The sequence below is a fragment of the Ananas comosus genome, unplaced genomic scaffold (genome assembly GCF_001540865.1).
Source record: "Ananas comosus cultivar F153 unplaced genomic scaffold, ASM154086v1, whole genome shotgun sequence".
In the NCBI taxonomy this organism is placed as follows: Eukaryota; Viridiplantae; Streptophyta; class Magnoliopsida; order Poales; family Bromeliaceae; genus Ananas; species Ananas comosus.
Genome location: NW_017891006.1, coordinates 12,037 through 27,665, shown reverse-complemented (window position 1 = coordinate 27,665; position 15,629 = coordinate 12,037). Strand labels below are relative to the sequence as shown.

General features: G+C 36.1%; 1 protein-coding gene across 1 annotated transcript; it reads left to right on the top strand.

Moving 5' to 3' along the window:
- The first annotated feature begins 95 nt into the window (after window positions 1–95).
- Window positions 96–11,332, top strand: LOC109704530 (dolichyl-diphosphooligosaccharide--protein glycosyltransferase 48 kDa subunit-like). The gene is made up of 7 exons (XM_020225275.1): window positions 96–456; window positions 646–782; window positions 896–1,021; window positions 2,347–2,400; window positions 2,538–2,651; window positions 8,365–8,420; window positions 11,202–11,332. Exons 1-7 carry the CDS (start codon window positions 195–197, stop codon window positions 11,245–11,247), a joined length of 795 nt encoding a protein of 264 aa, XP_020080864.1. The 5' UTR covers window positions 96–194; the 3' UTR covers window positions 11,248–11,332.
- Window positions 11,333–15,629: the final 4,297 nt, after the last annotated feature.

Genomic DNA, 15,629 nt, shown 5'->3' with positions numbered 1-15,629 from the left:
AACCCCTTCAGCGCGCCGCACCCGCGCCTGCGCTGCGCTGGGCCGCGCCAAACCTTTGGTTCCCAAATCATAATAAGTGTATAAATCCTTTCCTATTTGTATGGGACAGAAGCGCGACTCCTCGCAGCGAAAAGAAAGAAACTCCTCTAAATAAAGCCCTAGACGGCTAGACTAGAAGAAGAACGGCATCGGAAATGGGCGCCCTCTTCTTGGCCGTGATCGCCGTCCTCCCTCTCATCTGCAGCTGCTTCTCCGCCGACAGCCCCACCGACCGCCGCGTCCTCGTGCTCGTCGACGACCTCGCCCTCCGATCCTCGCACTCGCTCTTCTTCAATTCCCTCCAGTCCCGCGGCTTCGACCTCGACTTCAAACTTGCCGACGATCCCAAGCTCTCCCTCCAGAGATATGGACAGTACCTCTACGACGCCCTTATCCTCTTCGCCCCTTCCACTCAACGTAAGATGTATTTATTTTTCATTCCTTTAAAAGGAAGGGAAAAAAAGAAGAAGAAAAAAGTAACCAGATTCAGAGATCTGTAGGCTCTGCTACGGTGTTGTGTTGTAAGGTTGATATGTGTGTGTGTATATATATATATATATTTATATTTATATATATATATATATATATTTTGGGAGCTCTTTGTAGGTTTCGGTGGCTCGCTGGACCAAAATGCGGTTTTGGAGTTCGTGGATTCTGGGCGTGATTTGATTCTGGCAGCAGACTCATCTGCCTCTGATGTTATCCGAGGCATTGCCACGGAATGTGGTGTAGATTTCGATGAGGCAAGAGGAGATTTTTCCTCTTTCTCCTTTTTCTGATTTGGCTGTTGATTCGTTCTCTTCTTAGCAGTGTTTTTTATTTATTAACATTTTAATGTTTTCTTGGTTGGACCAAGGATCCGGAAGCGGTGGTTATCGACCACACCAGCTACGCAGTCTCGGAGACCGAAGGGGATCACACTCTCATTGCCAGTGATGACCTCATCCACTCAGATGTGATTTTGGGGGATGAAAAGATTGAAGTAAGTTAATTTTACTATTTCATCTGATTTTCAATCTCTATGAAATCAGAAGCTTGTTATTGCCGCATATCGTAATATGGATATATCAAGTGAGTCATTGAATGGAGAGGCTAGCGGAGAAAAGAAGAGAACCTAAATGAGAGAAAATGAAGAAAAGAAAGTAATTTTCTCTCGTGTTATTTGGATGAAGGGAAGGAAAGAAGAGAAAAAAACTCTCTCCCTTTCTCTCCACTTTGGAGAGAAAAGAGATTCACTATTGTGGAAGGTCATTTGCTCATCATTTCTCTTCTTTTCTCCCCTCATACTTCAATCCAAATGAGAGAGTGATTTTTTCTACTGACTTTCGCTCTTTTTCTTTTTTGGTTAACTTCTTTTCTCTCCATCCAAATGGAACGTACCAGCAAATTATAGCATCCTGAGGCCAAATTTGGGACTGCGGTGTCTAAAAGCACCAGCTTTTATGTGTTTGGAAGCCCCAGAAAAAGGCGAAAATGCTTTCAATCTTGCCTTCTTTAATGCTACAAAATGATGGAGGGACCATTATTGCAGAAGCATGTAACTGCTTGCTTCTCTAGCCAGCCCTTGTGTCACACAACCCTATATTTGGTTGAACCAACCATCGTCTCGTCCTCACCTTGGGACTTTAATCCCGCACGAAACCACCTTAATCTAGCTCATGTAACCATAGACAAGCCCTGCTTTGTCTCCAACGCCCTCTTCGATGGAAATATAGATGAGATTATCAATTCCTCTCATGCAATTATTATTTTTGCCGATACTATTATATTTTTGTGTTGCTTTTTAATTCTCCACAGCTAATGGCAAAATATTGCATAATGTGCAATCCTTAGTTGGAAAATGCATATATCTCATCTAATTGTTACGGAATAAAAAAGGATATGATTTCTGTTGTATGTTACCCTAATTAGTACTACAAATTTCATATGCGAAATATGTGTTCACGTCTCTTAAGAATCTTGGATTCTTATTGTGTGCTGTCGACATTTGATTCTCTATTATTAAATCAAATTTTGTGACCATACATTATCGTTTAGAAACTAGACCAGCAATCGTATACTTCTTTTCTCTTTAAGGCAACACATTTTCGAAGAACTTTCCGACAATTTGCGTTATGTATTTCGTTTCGCTCCTTTAGGCGTGCCTTTTGTGCTGCTTTTTCTCTCTTTCTGATAGAAATATACTGTGAACAGGCGCCTATACTATCTTTGGAGAATTATTATGTAATTTTGTTTCATTCCTTGCCTGTAAGCATGCCTTTTAAGCTGCATTTTTCCTCTTTCTTATTGAAAATATACTGTTAACAGGCTCCTATACTATTCCGAGGAACTGGGCATTCTGTTAATCCTGCTAATAGTTTGGTAAGTTCCAAGTTGCGTGCTTATTTGACTGGCTTGTAATTTGTCCGAAAGATTCATGCACTTCATGTTATTTGGTAATTTATTTGCTTGTTCTTAATGACCATTTGCATTTTTTCCTTCTTTATTCTCTGAATCAGGTTCTGAAAGTTTTGTCTGCCTCCCCTTCAGCATATTTAGCAAATCCAAAGATTAAGTTGTCAAGTCCTCCATCTCTCACTGGATCGGCAATATCTCTGGTTTCAATCATGCAGGTAACTCATTGTTTTGTTTGCTTCTGGTCACCTAAAGGTTCTCTCACGCAATGCTGTTTCAATTCTTTGTACACTTGCTTTTAGTCTTAAATGTTTTGGGATCATCTACTTGAATTTTGTTCCTTCATCCAGTCCGAAATGTTTACATGATATTCTAATTTTACCAGTCCAAGTGCTGATAAATTCGAAAATTTGCTTTAGTTAATTGACTTTAAGGTTGTGGTAAATAGCTGGTTGTCTTACCTCTATAATAAGACAAGTGCGATCCCACTATATACTATACATCTCTCTTGTTTAATTTTCATAATAGTTTTCTCTCAAAAAAAAAAAAATTTTCATAATAGTTGTTTACTTCCCTTGGTCCTTTGCTTTGAACCATTACAGGTTAAAGCTTAGCATTACTTTCAATTTTCAGGGATACTTTGTATGATTTCATTTCCAGCTTCCAAGGCATTATGTTCTAATATTCATTACTGCAAGTTGGATGGCCATAGATTTTATGTTGAACTTAACCTTTTAATCTACTTACGTAAGAATGCGTTCCTTTGGGTAGATCAGGTATAGTCCTTTGGGTAGATTTGGTGTCATTTGTCTTTCATAAAATGTCAACTATAAATTTGGGACCTAAAATTCACAATAAGGGCATGTTTGGTTCCAAATGGGAATCAAAAGTGGAATAGGAATTGAAATGGACCGGTATCGAAAACGGAATGATAAAAGCTCTAATTTGTTTGGTTCGTAAGGGGAATTTGAATTGGAATCATGTTCACTTAAAAGTCAAAAAATTTTTTTAGTTAAAATTTAAATTTACTATTGAAATTCGTAATCAAAATTTGAATCCAAATTTGAACCCATAATTTGAACTTAAAATTTGAATTTACAACTCAAATTCAAGTTCAAAGTTAAAATTTAAATTTATAAGTAAATTCAAATATCAAACTTAATAATTCTTAGTGCGGAAAAAGGGGAATGAACTTAAAAAAATAGAAATTTAATTTTGAATCCATTATTCAAATTCAAATATAAAATTATAATCTAAAATTAAATATAGATTTATATTTGAATTAAAATAATTGTTAGTGCGAAAAAAAAGTTCTCTTCTCAATTCCTTCCGGAATCAAAGTTGAAGCCCACCTAAATGGGGGGGAATCATTTTTGGAGGATTTGATTTCCGCCGGAATGGGAATTGGAATGTCCATCCCGCAAAACAAACACCAGCAATTGGATTGGACCATTTCGATTCACATTCCAAGCATTAAATCCTTCAAACTAGACGTGCCCTAGAAGTTACTAATCTAGCAATTTTTCTCCAATTCCTTTATCTTGAACTAGTTAAAGAAGTTGAGCTGTTTATTTACGGTACAAATTAGTTTTGATGCTGTCGGTAGTTGATGCAACTCGTTCTATTTGCTATCTGTCAAGCTGCAAGCATGGATATTGATATGAGGCATATATGCATTAAAATTTGGATTTTGGATAAAGCATACCTTTGGAAAGTTAGGATTGTCTGTTAGTGAATATACATTTGGCATTTACTGTATATGTACGAAATGATAGGAGTGGATGGATGGGTTTTATTTATTGTGTATATGCTTTTACAAGTAAATGAGTGAAACATATAATGATGTTTCACAGCATTGATAATGATTTTTTACATTAACTGTAATGCAAGATATTGACTATACTATAAAGAAAGAACAACATAAGAGATAGTGATCTACAAATAATAGCTGTAATAGTTGAATGAAATTAAAAAAATTGTCCTGTTTTTCAAGTCTACAGATCATGATAATAGCAAAACCAAAAATCTATCAGAATATCGAATTTCCTGACTTAACTAGAGCTCTTGATCTATATTTGTAGAATCCTTCTATATACCTTGGCCTTTGTGTACACCGGTTGCTGTAACACAAAAAGTATTTGAGCCAAATCTGTCCTTTTGCATTTATCTTTAATAGTTTGGATAATTGAAAGAAGTATCAAGCACATACATTGAAATTTCTCAAATAAATTATTGTTCCATTCTTATTACATACCATCTGTTTTATCTTTAATAGTTGGATAATTAAAAGAAGTATCAGGCGCAGACAATTGAATTATTCAAGTAAATTATTCAATAAATAATCTTATAGAACAGGCCAAACTGCGTGAATTTGTATAGAAATTTTTTTTGACTATTTAGATAACGTTTGACAACTCTGATTTTCATTTGCGGAAGTTTAACCTATAGTTTCACAAGGTTATTTGTTTTCAATTGTTCGTTTTATGGCTCTTTGATGGACTTAATAGTGATTATCAATTTGGAGTTTGGATCATCGAAATGATTTGATAGGAAGAGGCCTCTGTACTCTTAAGAGGATAGTAACTCCTCTCTCTCTCTCTCTCTCTCTCTCTCTCTCTCTCTCTCTCTCTCTATATATATATATATATATATAATATATATCGTCCAACTAGTATGCTTTCATTAGCACGGAGCCCTTAGTGCTAACAAGTTATTTTCGTTGATGAGACATCCGAATTGACGATCGACTCAATTAGACATGATCTACACTATTGGTAGTACTAGGAACCAAATATCATGTTTTCGACATCATTTGGCTGTAGAATGAAAAATGAACGGCTGAAAGCAAAAGTCTCATAAAAAGTAATGATAAAAGACTTAAATTTCAGATCAGAGGTGTTGATTTTATTCTAAATAGTGAAAAGAATTTTCTATCAAAATTTTATTAGATTTGGATTGTTCTACGCCATTAAACTTACAAATGCATCACATCGGCTTTTAAAATTATCAATTTTGGAACCTTTTGGTCATTACTCAAAGGATGGCCAAAAGAACATAAAGTTTAGTCTCTATAGACCTCCAATAGTGTAGATCATGTCTAATAGAGGGCTCCGTGCTAACGAAAGAATGCTAGCTAGACTCTTTCTCTCTCTCTCTTTCTATATATATATATATTTTAATCTGAAACATTACGACTTCCAAAAATAATCTTTAGTAGTATAGTATGAGTTTATGACATTACTTGTATCAAAACTAACGATCAAGCTGTATGTCTCGACTATCATGAGTTGACCGCACAAGTACTTGTAGTCAAGCAAGATGGTGTAAAGCACTAAAAATTTCTTCTAGATCAAATGTATGTTTCTTAATTATTATTTGAGTCAAAACTATCACTTCTGAAGTATTTTATGTGTTGTTCTGCTTAGAATGCATGTTGAGAATCATTGTCAGAGAGACTAAGTGTGGCATTATTTAGTCCGAAAGCTGTTGGAATGCCAATTTCATTAGTAAAATGAGTGTTGGACTTAGCAAGTAAACCATGTGGCGGCATAGATGTATGTGGACCTAAACATGTTAATGAATCTAGGGGCATATGTTTAACTCAATGCTGCTTTTGCTGGGCTGATCGTCATAAGTTGAGAATAACTTGAGGAAAATCAAGTACTTAAATGAAAAGACCTAAAGTGAGATACCTGGAAAGCAAAAGCTTGGGATCATTTGCTTGTTTAATAATAATTTATTGACTCTGTTCCTAGAGTGTAGCATATGCTTTGCATCAAGGATTAATGTACCAGCCCGTGCCGTACCGTGCCCCTAAATAAGGGGCACAATACAACCCCTTTATCGCAGAGAGTAGAATACCGCGATACGTATCACGGTACCTTGCGATACACTCAGTTGGGCACGCGGGAGTTGCGATACATACCGTGCGTGCCGACTATATCTTAATATTTGTTATTGTTTTCCCCCTTTTTTTATAGTATGTGTGTTTCTCTCTCTTTTTTATTTTTTTGGTTCTTTTTGCTTCTATACCCTAACTTCTTCCCCCTTATCATTTGATTTACTTATAAAATCTATTTTAATATATTAAGCTAATCTAAAATTTGATCAAATTTAAAATAACTTACCTAATCTAGGTAATTTAATCTAATTATGGAATTGGAATCTAATCTAATGTATTGTAGATTTAAATTATCAGATCCAATATCTAATCTAATCTTTTCTAATCTAGAATCATGTAGCCTAATCTAAGGGCTTTTTTTGCATTTAGCCCCCTGGCAAATTTTTATTTAAAAATTAGCCCTGTCAAAATTTAATTTGCAAAAATGGCCCTGGGTCTGCCACGCAGGCGCCACGTTAGCGCCACCCGGACAGGACCGGGCTCATGTGTTAAGTTGAACACGGTGAACCATTCACCGTATTCAAACACGGTGAATGGTTCATCGTGTTTAGTACGTATTTTTTGTATATTGAAAAGAGGAATAGGGAGTAGGGATGTCAATAGGTATGGATATCCGAAATATTATCCGAATCCAAACCCGAATAAATTATATATATATATATACATAATTTATTTCTATTTATTTATACAATATATAAAATATTTAATAATTTTTATTTCTTAGATCTTCATCCAACGGTATAGATTTTTAAAACCCGCTGGGTTCAGGTTCGGGTTTCGAGTTTTTGGTCGGATATGGATATGGGTATGAATTTTTAAAATCCGTCGGGTTCGGATCCGGGTTTGGATTTTAATTTGATTTTCCGGTTCGGGTTCGGGTTCGGATTTTTGAAAAAGAGAAGAAAAGGAATACAAATTCCCTATTTCTCTTTTCAATATACAAAAAATATGTACTAAACACGGTGACACGGTGAATGGTTCATCGTGTTTAACTTAACTACCGCCCCCAGCTCCGCCCGCGTGGCACTGACGTGGCGCCTGCGTGGCAGGCCTAGGGCCATTTTTGCAAATTAAATTTTGACAGGGCTATTTTTAAAATAAAAATTTGCCAGGGGGCTAAATGCAAAAAAAGCCCTAATCTAATTTAATCTAATTCAGAAGCCTAGATTGCACTAAACTAGTTTAAATATAAATATTATGATTTAAAATTAGATTTGATTTAGATGATTTTATATTTCCTAAATTTACCTAATCTAGATTACTTACTCTAATCTAATATAATGTCTAACTTAATCTGATATAGAAATACTAATTTTAACGTAGTTTGTACTTATATTAACCTAATCCGATATCTCATATAATCTAATCTAATCTAGAATTACCTAACCTAAGATAATATAATCTAGAATTGGCTAGATTATATTAAATTATTTAAAAAATAAATATTTTTATTTACTGTTGGCTTTGATTTTGTTCTTTCTAGATTATCCAAATTACTCTAATCTACTATATATAAAATCTAATTTAGAATTACCTGATCTAATCCATATAAGCTAATCTACTCTAAACTTTAACTAATCTAGCTATATTTAAATAATTTCATATAGAATTATACAAGAATATATTAGGTAATTTTACCAAATACAGTCGTAAAATTAAAGCTCATTATTTAATTGTAGATTAGCAAATTGGTAAATCTGATATGGGATAATTATTATTATAAACTTCTAAAATAACATCATAAGATCTTATTGGGACCAATAAAAATAAAATAGGGCTATGCCAACGTGTGCCATTAGGAGGCCATGCGTGCTTGTCGGCACGCAAGCGTGCCATGTGTTCGACATGGAACCGTTCCCGTGCCTTACCATGCCAACTACCTACCGGCATGCTCCTGTGCCACGACACTTTAATCCTTGCTTTGCATGGTTACGCATGGTTAATTTTTAGTTGGGCAAGTAAACAATTTATTTTTTATTGTACTTGGTTTAGGATGGAAAACTAATGAGCCGTGTATTTCATTCCTTCAGGCAAGAAACAATGCTCGGGTGTTGATATCGGGATCTTTGGATCTATTTAGCAATCGGTATGCATCTATAGCTTTTTCTTGGATTTGTATGGGCCTATTTGGCCTAGCTTTAGGAGAAGTGATTTCAACTGAAGTTATTTTGGTTTGGAGAATTGCTTTCAGCTAAAAGTTGTAGAGTGACTAACTGAGTCCGGTAGAAAAGTGATTTTTTTGAAGTGATTTTGTAAGTGTTTGGCAAATTTTCTAAAAGTATTATGTAAAATTTGAACTTTAAAATTTTAAAACTTAAAATGTGAAATTTGGATTTTAAAATTTTAAAATTTGAAATTTAAAAAGGCTTTTTTGCAAAAAGAAAATCCAGTAGTCTTGCGGTTTTGCAAAATTGGGCCATTTTTTTTATTTTTGCAGATTCGGACCAAATGAAAATGGACCAAAATACCCTTTCCCTAAAAATGCGATCCCTCTTTCCTCTGCCCTCTCCTCGTGGGCCATGTCTCCACCACTGGCGGTAGCCTTGGGCGCTCATCCTACCTCCACCGCCTCCATACCAACTCCTCTATTGTGCTTGCGTCGTGAATGCGTTACGAGTGAGAGAAACACACCGAACTTGACTCGCTTGTCGTCGTGGCTGCTTGGTGCTTTGTTGGAGACAGAGACGTCAGAGAAGGGCGACGATCGCTAGTTCAGAATGCTTTGGAGGCATGTTTGCAGTGAGTGTGATTGACGACGACGAGGTAGTGGTGATAGTGAGAGGGAAAAATTTAGTCGATGACGCTATGTTGCACTATTAAAAAGTTACACTATTTGAATACATGTTGCATTGTTTAGCAAGAAAGTTGCACCATTTTACAGTTTAAATACGCATCAAATAGTGCAACTTTCTTGCTAAATATTAAAACATATATTCGAATAGTGCAACATCACGTCATTGGCTAGATTTTTTCCTTCCTACTACCGTCACCACCTCGTTGCAGTTGGCTACGCTTGTGAAACCCGCTCGTGAACTTTCTTCAGGAGCATCCTCGACTAGAAATCAACGCCTTTTTCCTCCACCACTTTCGACTCTATTTTTGGTGATGCTTCGAGTTACGCCACCACTGAGAATTGCCATGGTCATGAGTCAAGTTTTGTCATGGTTCTTTTCCTCATGCGTGAAGTAGAGGAGCGCAATAGCGATGTTGGGACGGTGTAGCGAGAGGAAGAAAGAGGAGAAAGAGAGCAAAGAGAGAGAATAGGGGTATTTTGATCATTTTTTTTAAAAAATGATCAAAATTTGTAAGAAAGGCCAATTTGAAATCTAAATTAAAATAAAATTTTGCAATTTGAAATTGAATATTAAAATTCAAAATTTTGACGCCCTTTTGCAAATAAAAGGTCTACTAGTTTGCGATTTTGCAAAAGTGGATCACATTTTTCGTTTTTGCAGATCTGAACCGGTTTTTTTTTTCAAATTGATCAAAATATCCTTATTCTCTGTCTTTGCTCTCTTTCTCCCCTTGTTTTTTCTCACTCCATCGTTCCCATGTCATCGCCGCGCTCTCCTACCTTACGAGCGAGAGGACGATGATGAAGCTTGACTCACTTGTGGCCGTGGCCGTCTCGGGGTCACCGTGGTAGAAACGAGTTTGGCGTCGTTAGGAGCGTCACTGGAGATGGAGACGGAGGTGGCAGAGGTGGAGGGCAATGATAGTTGGTCAAGAATGCTCCTGAAGTAGATTCGTGAGTGGGTTCACGAGCGCGACCGACGATGACGAGGTGGTTGCGGTAATGAGAGAGAAAAATCTGGCAGACGACGTGATGTTGCACTAGTTGGAAAAAGTTGCACTATTTTGCAAGAAAGTTGCACTATTTGTTTCGTATGATAAAATGTAAAATAGCGTAACTTTCTTGCTAAATAGTGCAATATATGTTCAAATAGTGCAACTTTTTTTCAAATAGAGCAATATTGTGTCATTTGTAAGATTTTTCTCTCTTACTACCGCCACTATTTTGCCGCCGTCGGTCACGCTTGCGTAGCAAACACGCTTCGGAAGCATTCTCTACCAGCGACCATTGTCCTCTGCTACCTTCGTCTCCGTCTCTAGCAAGGTCCGAGTAGTCACGATGACGAGCGGGTCAAGTTTGTTATCTTCCTCTTGCTTGTGATGAACACCATGATGCAAATGCGATGGTGTGCAGAGACGGCGGAGGTGGGATTAGTGCTCGTGGCTATTGTCAGTGGTGGAAAAATAGGCCTACCAATAGGGAGCAAAGGAAGGAGAGATAAGATGTTTAAAGCATCAGGATATTTTGATCCATTTTCAAAAATTTTGGTCCAAATCTACAAAAACGAAAAATGTGGTTCGGTTTTGCAAAAATGCAAAACTAGTGGATTTTTTTGTGCAAAAGACCAAATTTTAAATCTAAATTCGAATTTTAAAATTTAAAATTTGAAATTTGAAATTTGCATTGAAGTTTAAAATTTGAAAATAAAAAATTTTAAAAATTTTAAATGTTTAAATTTTAAGTTTATTTCTTAAAATTTAAAGTTTGAAATTTTGAATTTGAAATTAAAAAATTTAAACTTATTATTTTGAATTTAAAATTTGAAATTTAAAATGCAAATCCGAAATCAAAATTTAAATTTGAAACTTGAACTCAAAAATCAGAATTAGATGTTAGGAAGCAGGTTTTAGCTGCTTCTAATTTTGAGACCTCTAAAATTAAAAAAATGATTCTGAAAATCAGAATTAGATTTTAGGAAAAAAGTTTCCAAACACTCTATTAAAGAAAAAAATCACTATTGACTCTAGAATCGCTTACTAAAAGTTCTAACCTCGTTATCTTTCCAATTTTTAGTTTTTTGAAGTCTGGTGTGCAGAAGGCTGGGAGTAAGATAAAGTAAGTACTTAACCTTGTATCAATTTCAGATTATCTGTTTGTGTAATTATCATTCTTTGTTGAAATCATGGGCTCGAAATTAAGACTTGATATCAAGTTAGCTCTCTATTGTTTTATACTGCTTGAGATGAAGTTAGCTCTCTATTGGTTTTCACCTGGCATTGTTTTGGTACTTTTCTAATGCCATGTTCAAGTGGCATTTTGCCAATGCTTACATAAATGTAACTTGATGTTGCATATATTCTGTTCACTTGTAGAGCAGTTTTATAGACCTAGTTGAACTGGTTAGACTATCTAGTTTTCGAGATATTTTTAGTTGTATGGATGGCCATTTGTCATTAATAATTACACTATTGAAGACTAGAAGTTTATGATATTTGGATTTTAATGACGTAGTATGGGAGGAAAACAGAGAGCAAATAGTCGGATTAAGGCTAATAAGGACTATGAATAAAGATGGAATAGTTTGGGTTTTAAGAAAACCACTAGGTTCGTAGATATATTGAAAACATGATAAAAAACTGCCGTAATCTGATTTGCATCCCTTTTATATTAGGGTTACAAGGTGCTATTCAATACCAGCCCGTGATTATGATTTATTGGCTAACTTTAAGTCCTAACCATCAAAATATAATAATAAGTCACATGCTAGTCACATGACAACTAACTAAATAAAATAAATAAAACAATTGAAAAGCAAAACATAATATTAAAGCTCCTGTGTCAATCTCCTTGGCTTGGAAAACTCGACTTCGGCAAGAAAACCTTCACGACTTCATTATACATGTTTGAATCAATCTTCATTAATTCATCTTCAGTTATCCAAGTGCTCCTACTAGCTGGTTTTCCTAACCACTTCACCAGAAATCTTCTATACTGGTTGGCCCTTTGAGATTTGACTTCTTTAACATCTAAAACATCTTCAATAACCTTTGGATATTGCTGAAACTCATCTGAAATTTTAGCCACTTCTCTATCAAAACCCTCAAATGAATATAGATTGGAAACATTAAAAATGGGATGGATGTGTAAATCTTATGGTAGCTCAATTAAATAAGCATTTGACCTTATTTTCTTCAACACTTTGCATGGTCCAAATTTCCTTGACTTGTGCTTGTGGTATGTGCCTTTAGGAAGCCTTTCCTTCCTCAAGTGAACAGGGACCAAATCCCCCTCTTCAAATTCCTTGAAATGACGATGTAGATTGGCTGCATTCGCATAAATTTCATTGTTGGTTTTCAAGGCAGCCTTAACTTCCTCGTGAACTCGTTGGATATTATTTGGAAATGCCTCTCCATCATCACTAACTCTAGCTCCCAAAGGCAAAGAAACTAAGTCAAGTGCATGTTGCGGTTTGAGTCCATATGCAGCTTCAAATGACGTCTTCTTGATTGTCCTATTCACTGAATTGTTGTAAGCGAATTCAGCTTGAGGATAATCAAGTCCCAACTCTTCGCATGATTCCCAACAAGACATCTCAACATATTTTCCAAACTTCGATTAATAGCTTCAGTTTGTCCATCCGTTTGTGGATGACAAGCATTAGAATATTTTAAATGAGTTCCCATTTTTCTCTATAAGGTCCTCCAAAAGTGTCCCACAAATGTGACATCTCTATCCGAAACAATGGAAGATGGAACACCATGGAGTCTCACCACTTATTTAAAGAATAATTCAGCAATATGTGTAGCATCATAAGTTTTCAAACAAGGAATGAAATGTGCCATTTTCGAAAATCGATCCACTACAACAAAGATAGAATTATTTCCTTTGGCAGTCTTCGGAAGTCCCAAGATAAAATCCATGTTCAAATGAATCCATGGTGCATCTGGCATAGGTAATGGAGTATACAATCTGGTATTTTGCGAACTACCTCTACCAAATTGGCAAGCATAACACCTTTTTCCCAACCTATCCACATTCTTGAACATTTTTGGCCAAAAATAGCGATCTGCAACCATTGACATGGTCTTATCTCTACCAAAATGACCTCCCAAGCCATTTCCATGATGTTCTCTAACAATCTGCTCTTTCAAAGATCCCTCTGGAATGCACAGTTGGTTGCCTTTGAAGAGATATCTGTTGTGTAAACAATAAGGCAAAGTTTCAAGCCTTGTTGGCCCTTCCAATTCAGCAATTATTTTACTGAAATATGGATAAGTTTTGTATTGATATTTTAGCTCTTCGAAACCAGTTACTTGACTACTCATCACCATTAGTAGAGTAGATCGCGTACTAAGTGCATCTGCCACAATGTTAGACTCCCCCTACTTGTATTTTAATGAAAAACTAGTGTAGGCCTGCGCTTCGCGGCGGGTAATTTATTTTCCATAATTTTTTAATATTATTAATTTTAAGTTAAAATGTATGGAATTTATCTAAATTATGAACCATCTTGAATCGGCTATTCAACCTTAATTTTGATTTTATTGCCCAACCTTTCAATTGTTCAATTTGAGTCACTTAACGTTACTTTAAATTCATAGTTGTGAAAATTGTATAAAGTGTATTAACTAAACATGTAAAGACAAACAATACATTCAAATTTGAAGTTTAAATACTGTTGACTGACTTTAATCAAACAATATTGAATGAGTAGTAAAATTAAAATTTTAAAATGTTGGGTGACTGATTCAAAATAGTTCATAATTCATATCAGTATGTTTTTTACCCTAATTAAAATAGGAACTAAAATTTTAAACACTAAATCCTAACTCTAAGCTCTAAACTCTACATTAATTTACATAATAAAGCATATCATAAAGATTAAATGCAATGTCTACGGATTATTCCACTGACAAAAAGGGAAAAGAAAATAAAAAACAGTATAAAAAAGCTTAAGATATATAAAAAAAGAAAAGAAATACTACAAAAACATAAAATTAGTTTCAGTTATATTATGAAATATAAAATGAGAAATCGAGGACATGCCTTTTGAAGCTTGATCCATGCCGGTAGAAATGTACTAAATTTTGACAATAGTTTTCCTCTAACATTAAATAAATATAAAAATAACTGACAAAATATTTTTGAAAGTATAAAATTTTAAAATTAAAATTTTAAAAGTTAAGACCCAACAAAAAATATAATTGAAAAGATCAAAACCAGTAGCAGTGCAATACACTCATTTCTGAAAAGACATGGATGCTAGGCTTTGAGCACATGCTCTTCTCTCTCTCTCTCTCTCTCTCCAACTCCCATCACCCTCATCTCTACCCTCATTACTTCGTCCTAGAGTCTTTCTCCGCACTTCTCCTCTGATGCCTCCACTCTCCATCCCACCTCAAATCCCTCTCACTCCAAAGCCAACGAAACCTTCGCCGCTGCCTCCACCATTGCCTACCTTGCTTTTTTTGGATCTGGTGTGTGTGGTAGTGGATCGTGGGTGGTGTACGGTTGTGGGGTTTGTGTGGGCGCTTCGTTGTGTCCTCCGGTTGGCTTCTCCTCCCACATTTTTTGTAGACCTCTAGAAAGGACCAAATTCTAGATCTGCACCGATGATTGGCGATGCAGCATGTGACGGTGCAGGACAGCAGGATTTGGGGTGCTAGATCCGAGATCTGTGGTACGGTCAATGGGATCTCCGGGATTGCGAGATAGGTGGGATGTGACGTTGCGGCAGTGGGGATCGCGGCAGATCGTCGAGAGAGAGAGAGAGAGAGAGAGAGAGAGAGAGAGAGGGGGGGGAGGGGGTGGCTGGCAGAGCCTGTAATTGGAGGAACATAGCACTCGAAGAGCAGAGGAGTCAACACGTCATAGGTAGAAGACTCAGCATTCATGTATTTGTTTGATTGAACTCATCAAGGCAAGAACTCCACTTGGCATGACGTGCATTAAGTTTCTTCTTAGAACTCAAGTATCTTAAAGCTTGATGATCGGAATAAACCACAAACTCCCAATAAGCCAAATAGTGCTCCCAATGCTGAATAGCCCTCACCAAAGCATAAAACTCCATGTCATAGGTGGAATAACATCGTTTAGCATTGAACAGCTTCTCGCTGAAAAACTCTATGGGCTTCCTATCTTGACTAAGAACTCCCCTGATTCCAGTATGAGACGCATCACACTCCAGAATACATAGTTTTTCAAAATCAGGTAATGAAAGAATTGATGCTTCAGTCGTCATAGTCTTAATGTGTTCAAAGGCTCTTTGGGCTGATTTCGACCACTCGAAACTATCCTTCTTCAAGCATTCAGTTATAGGACTCATAACGGAGCTGAAATTCTTTATGAACCTCCTATAAAAAGAGGCTAACCCATGGAAGCTTCAAACTTCTTTAATGGTTCGTGGTATAAGCCACTCCCTAATGGCCCGCACCTTTCCCAGGTCAGGTTTTTTGCCTTCAGCTGAAATAATAAACCCCAAAAATACAACTTCACGGTCCA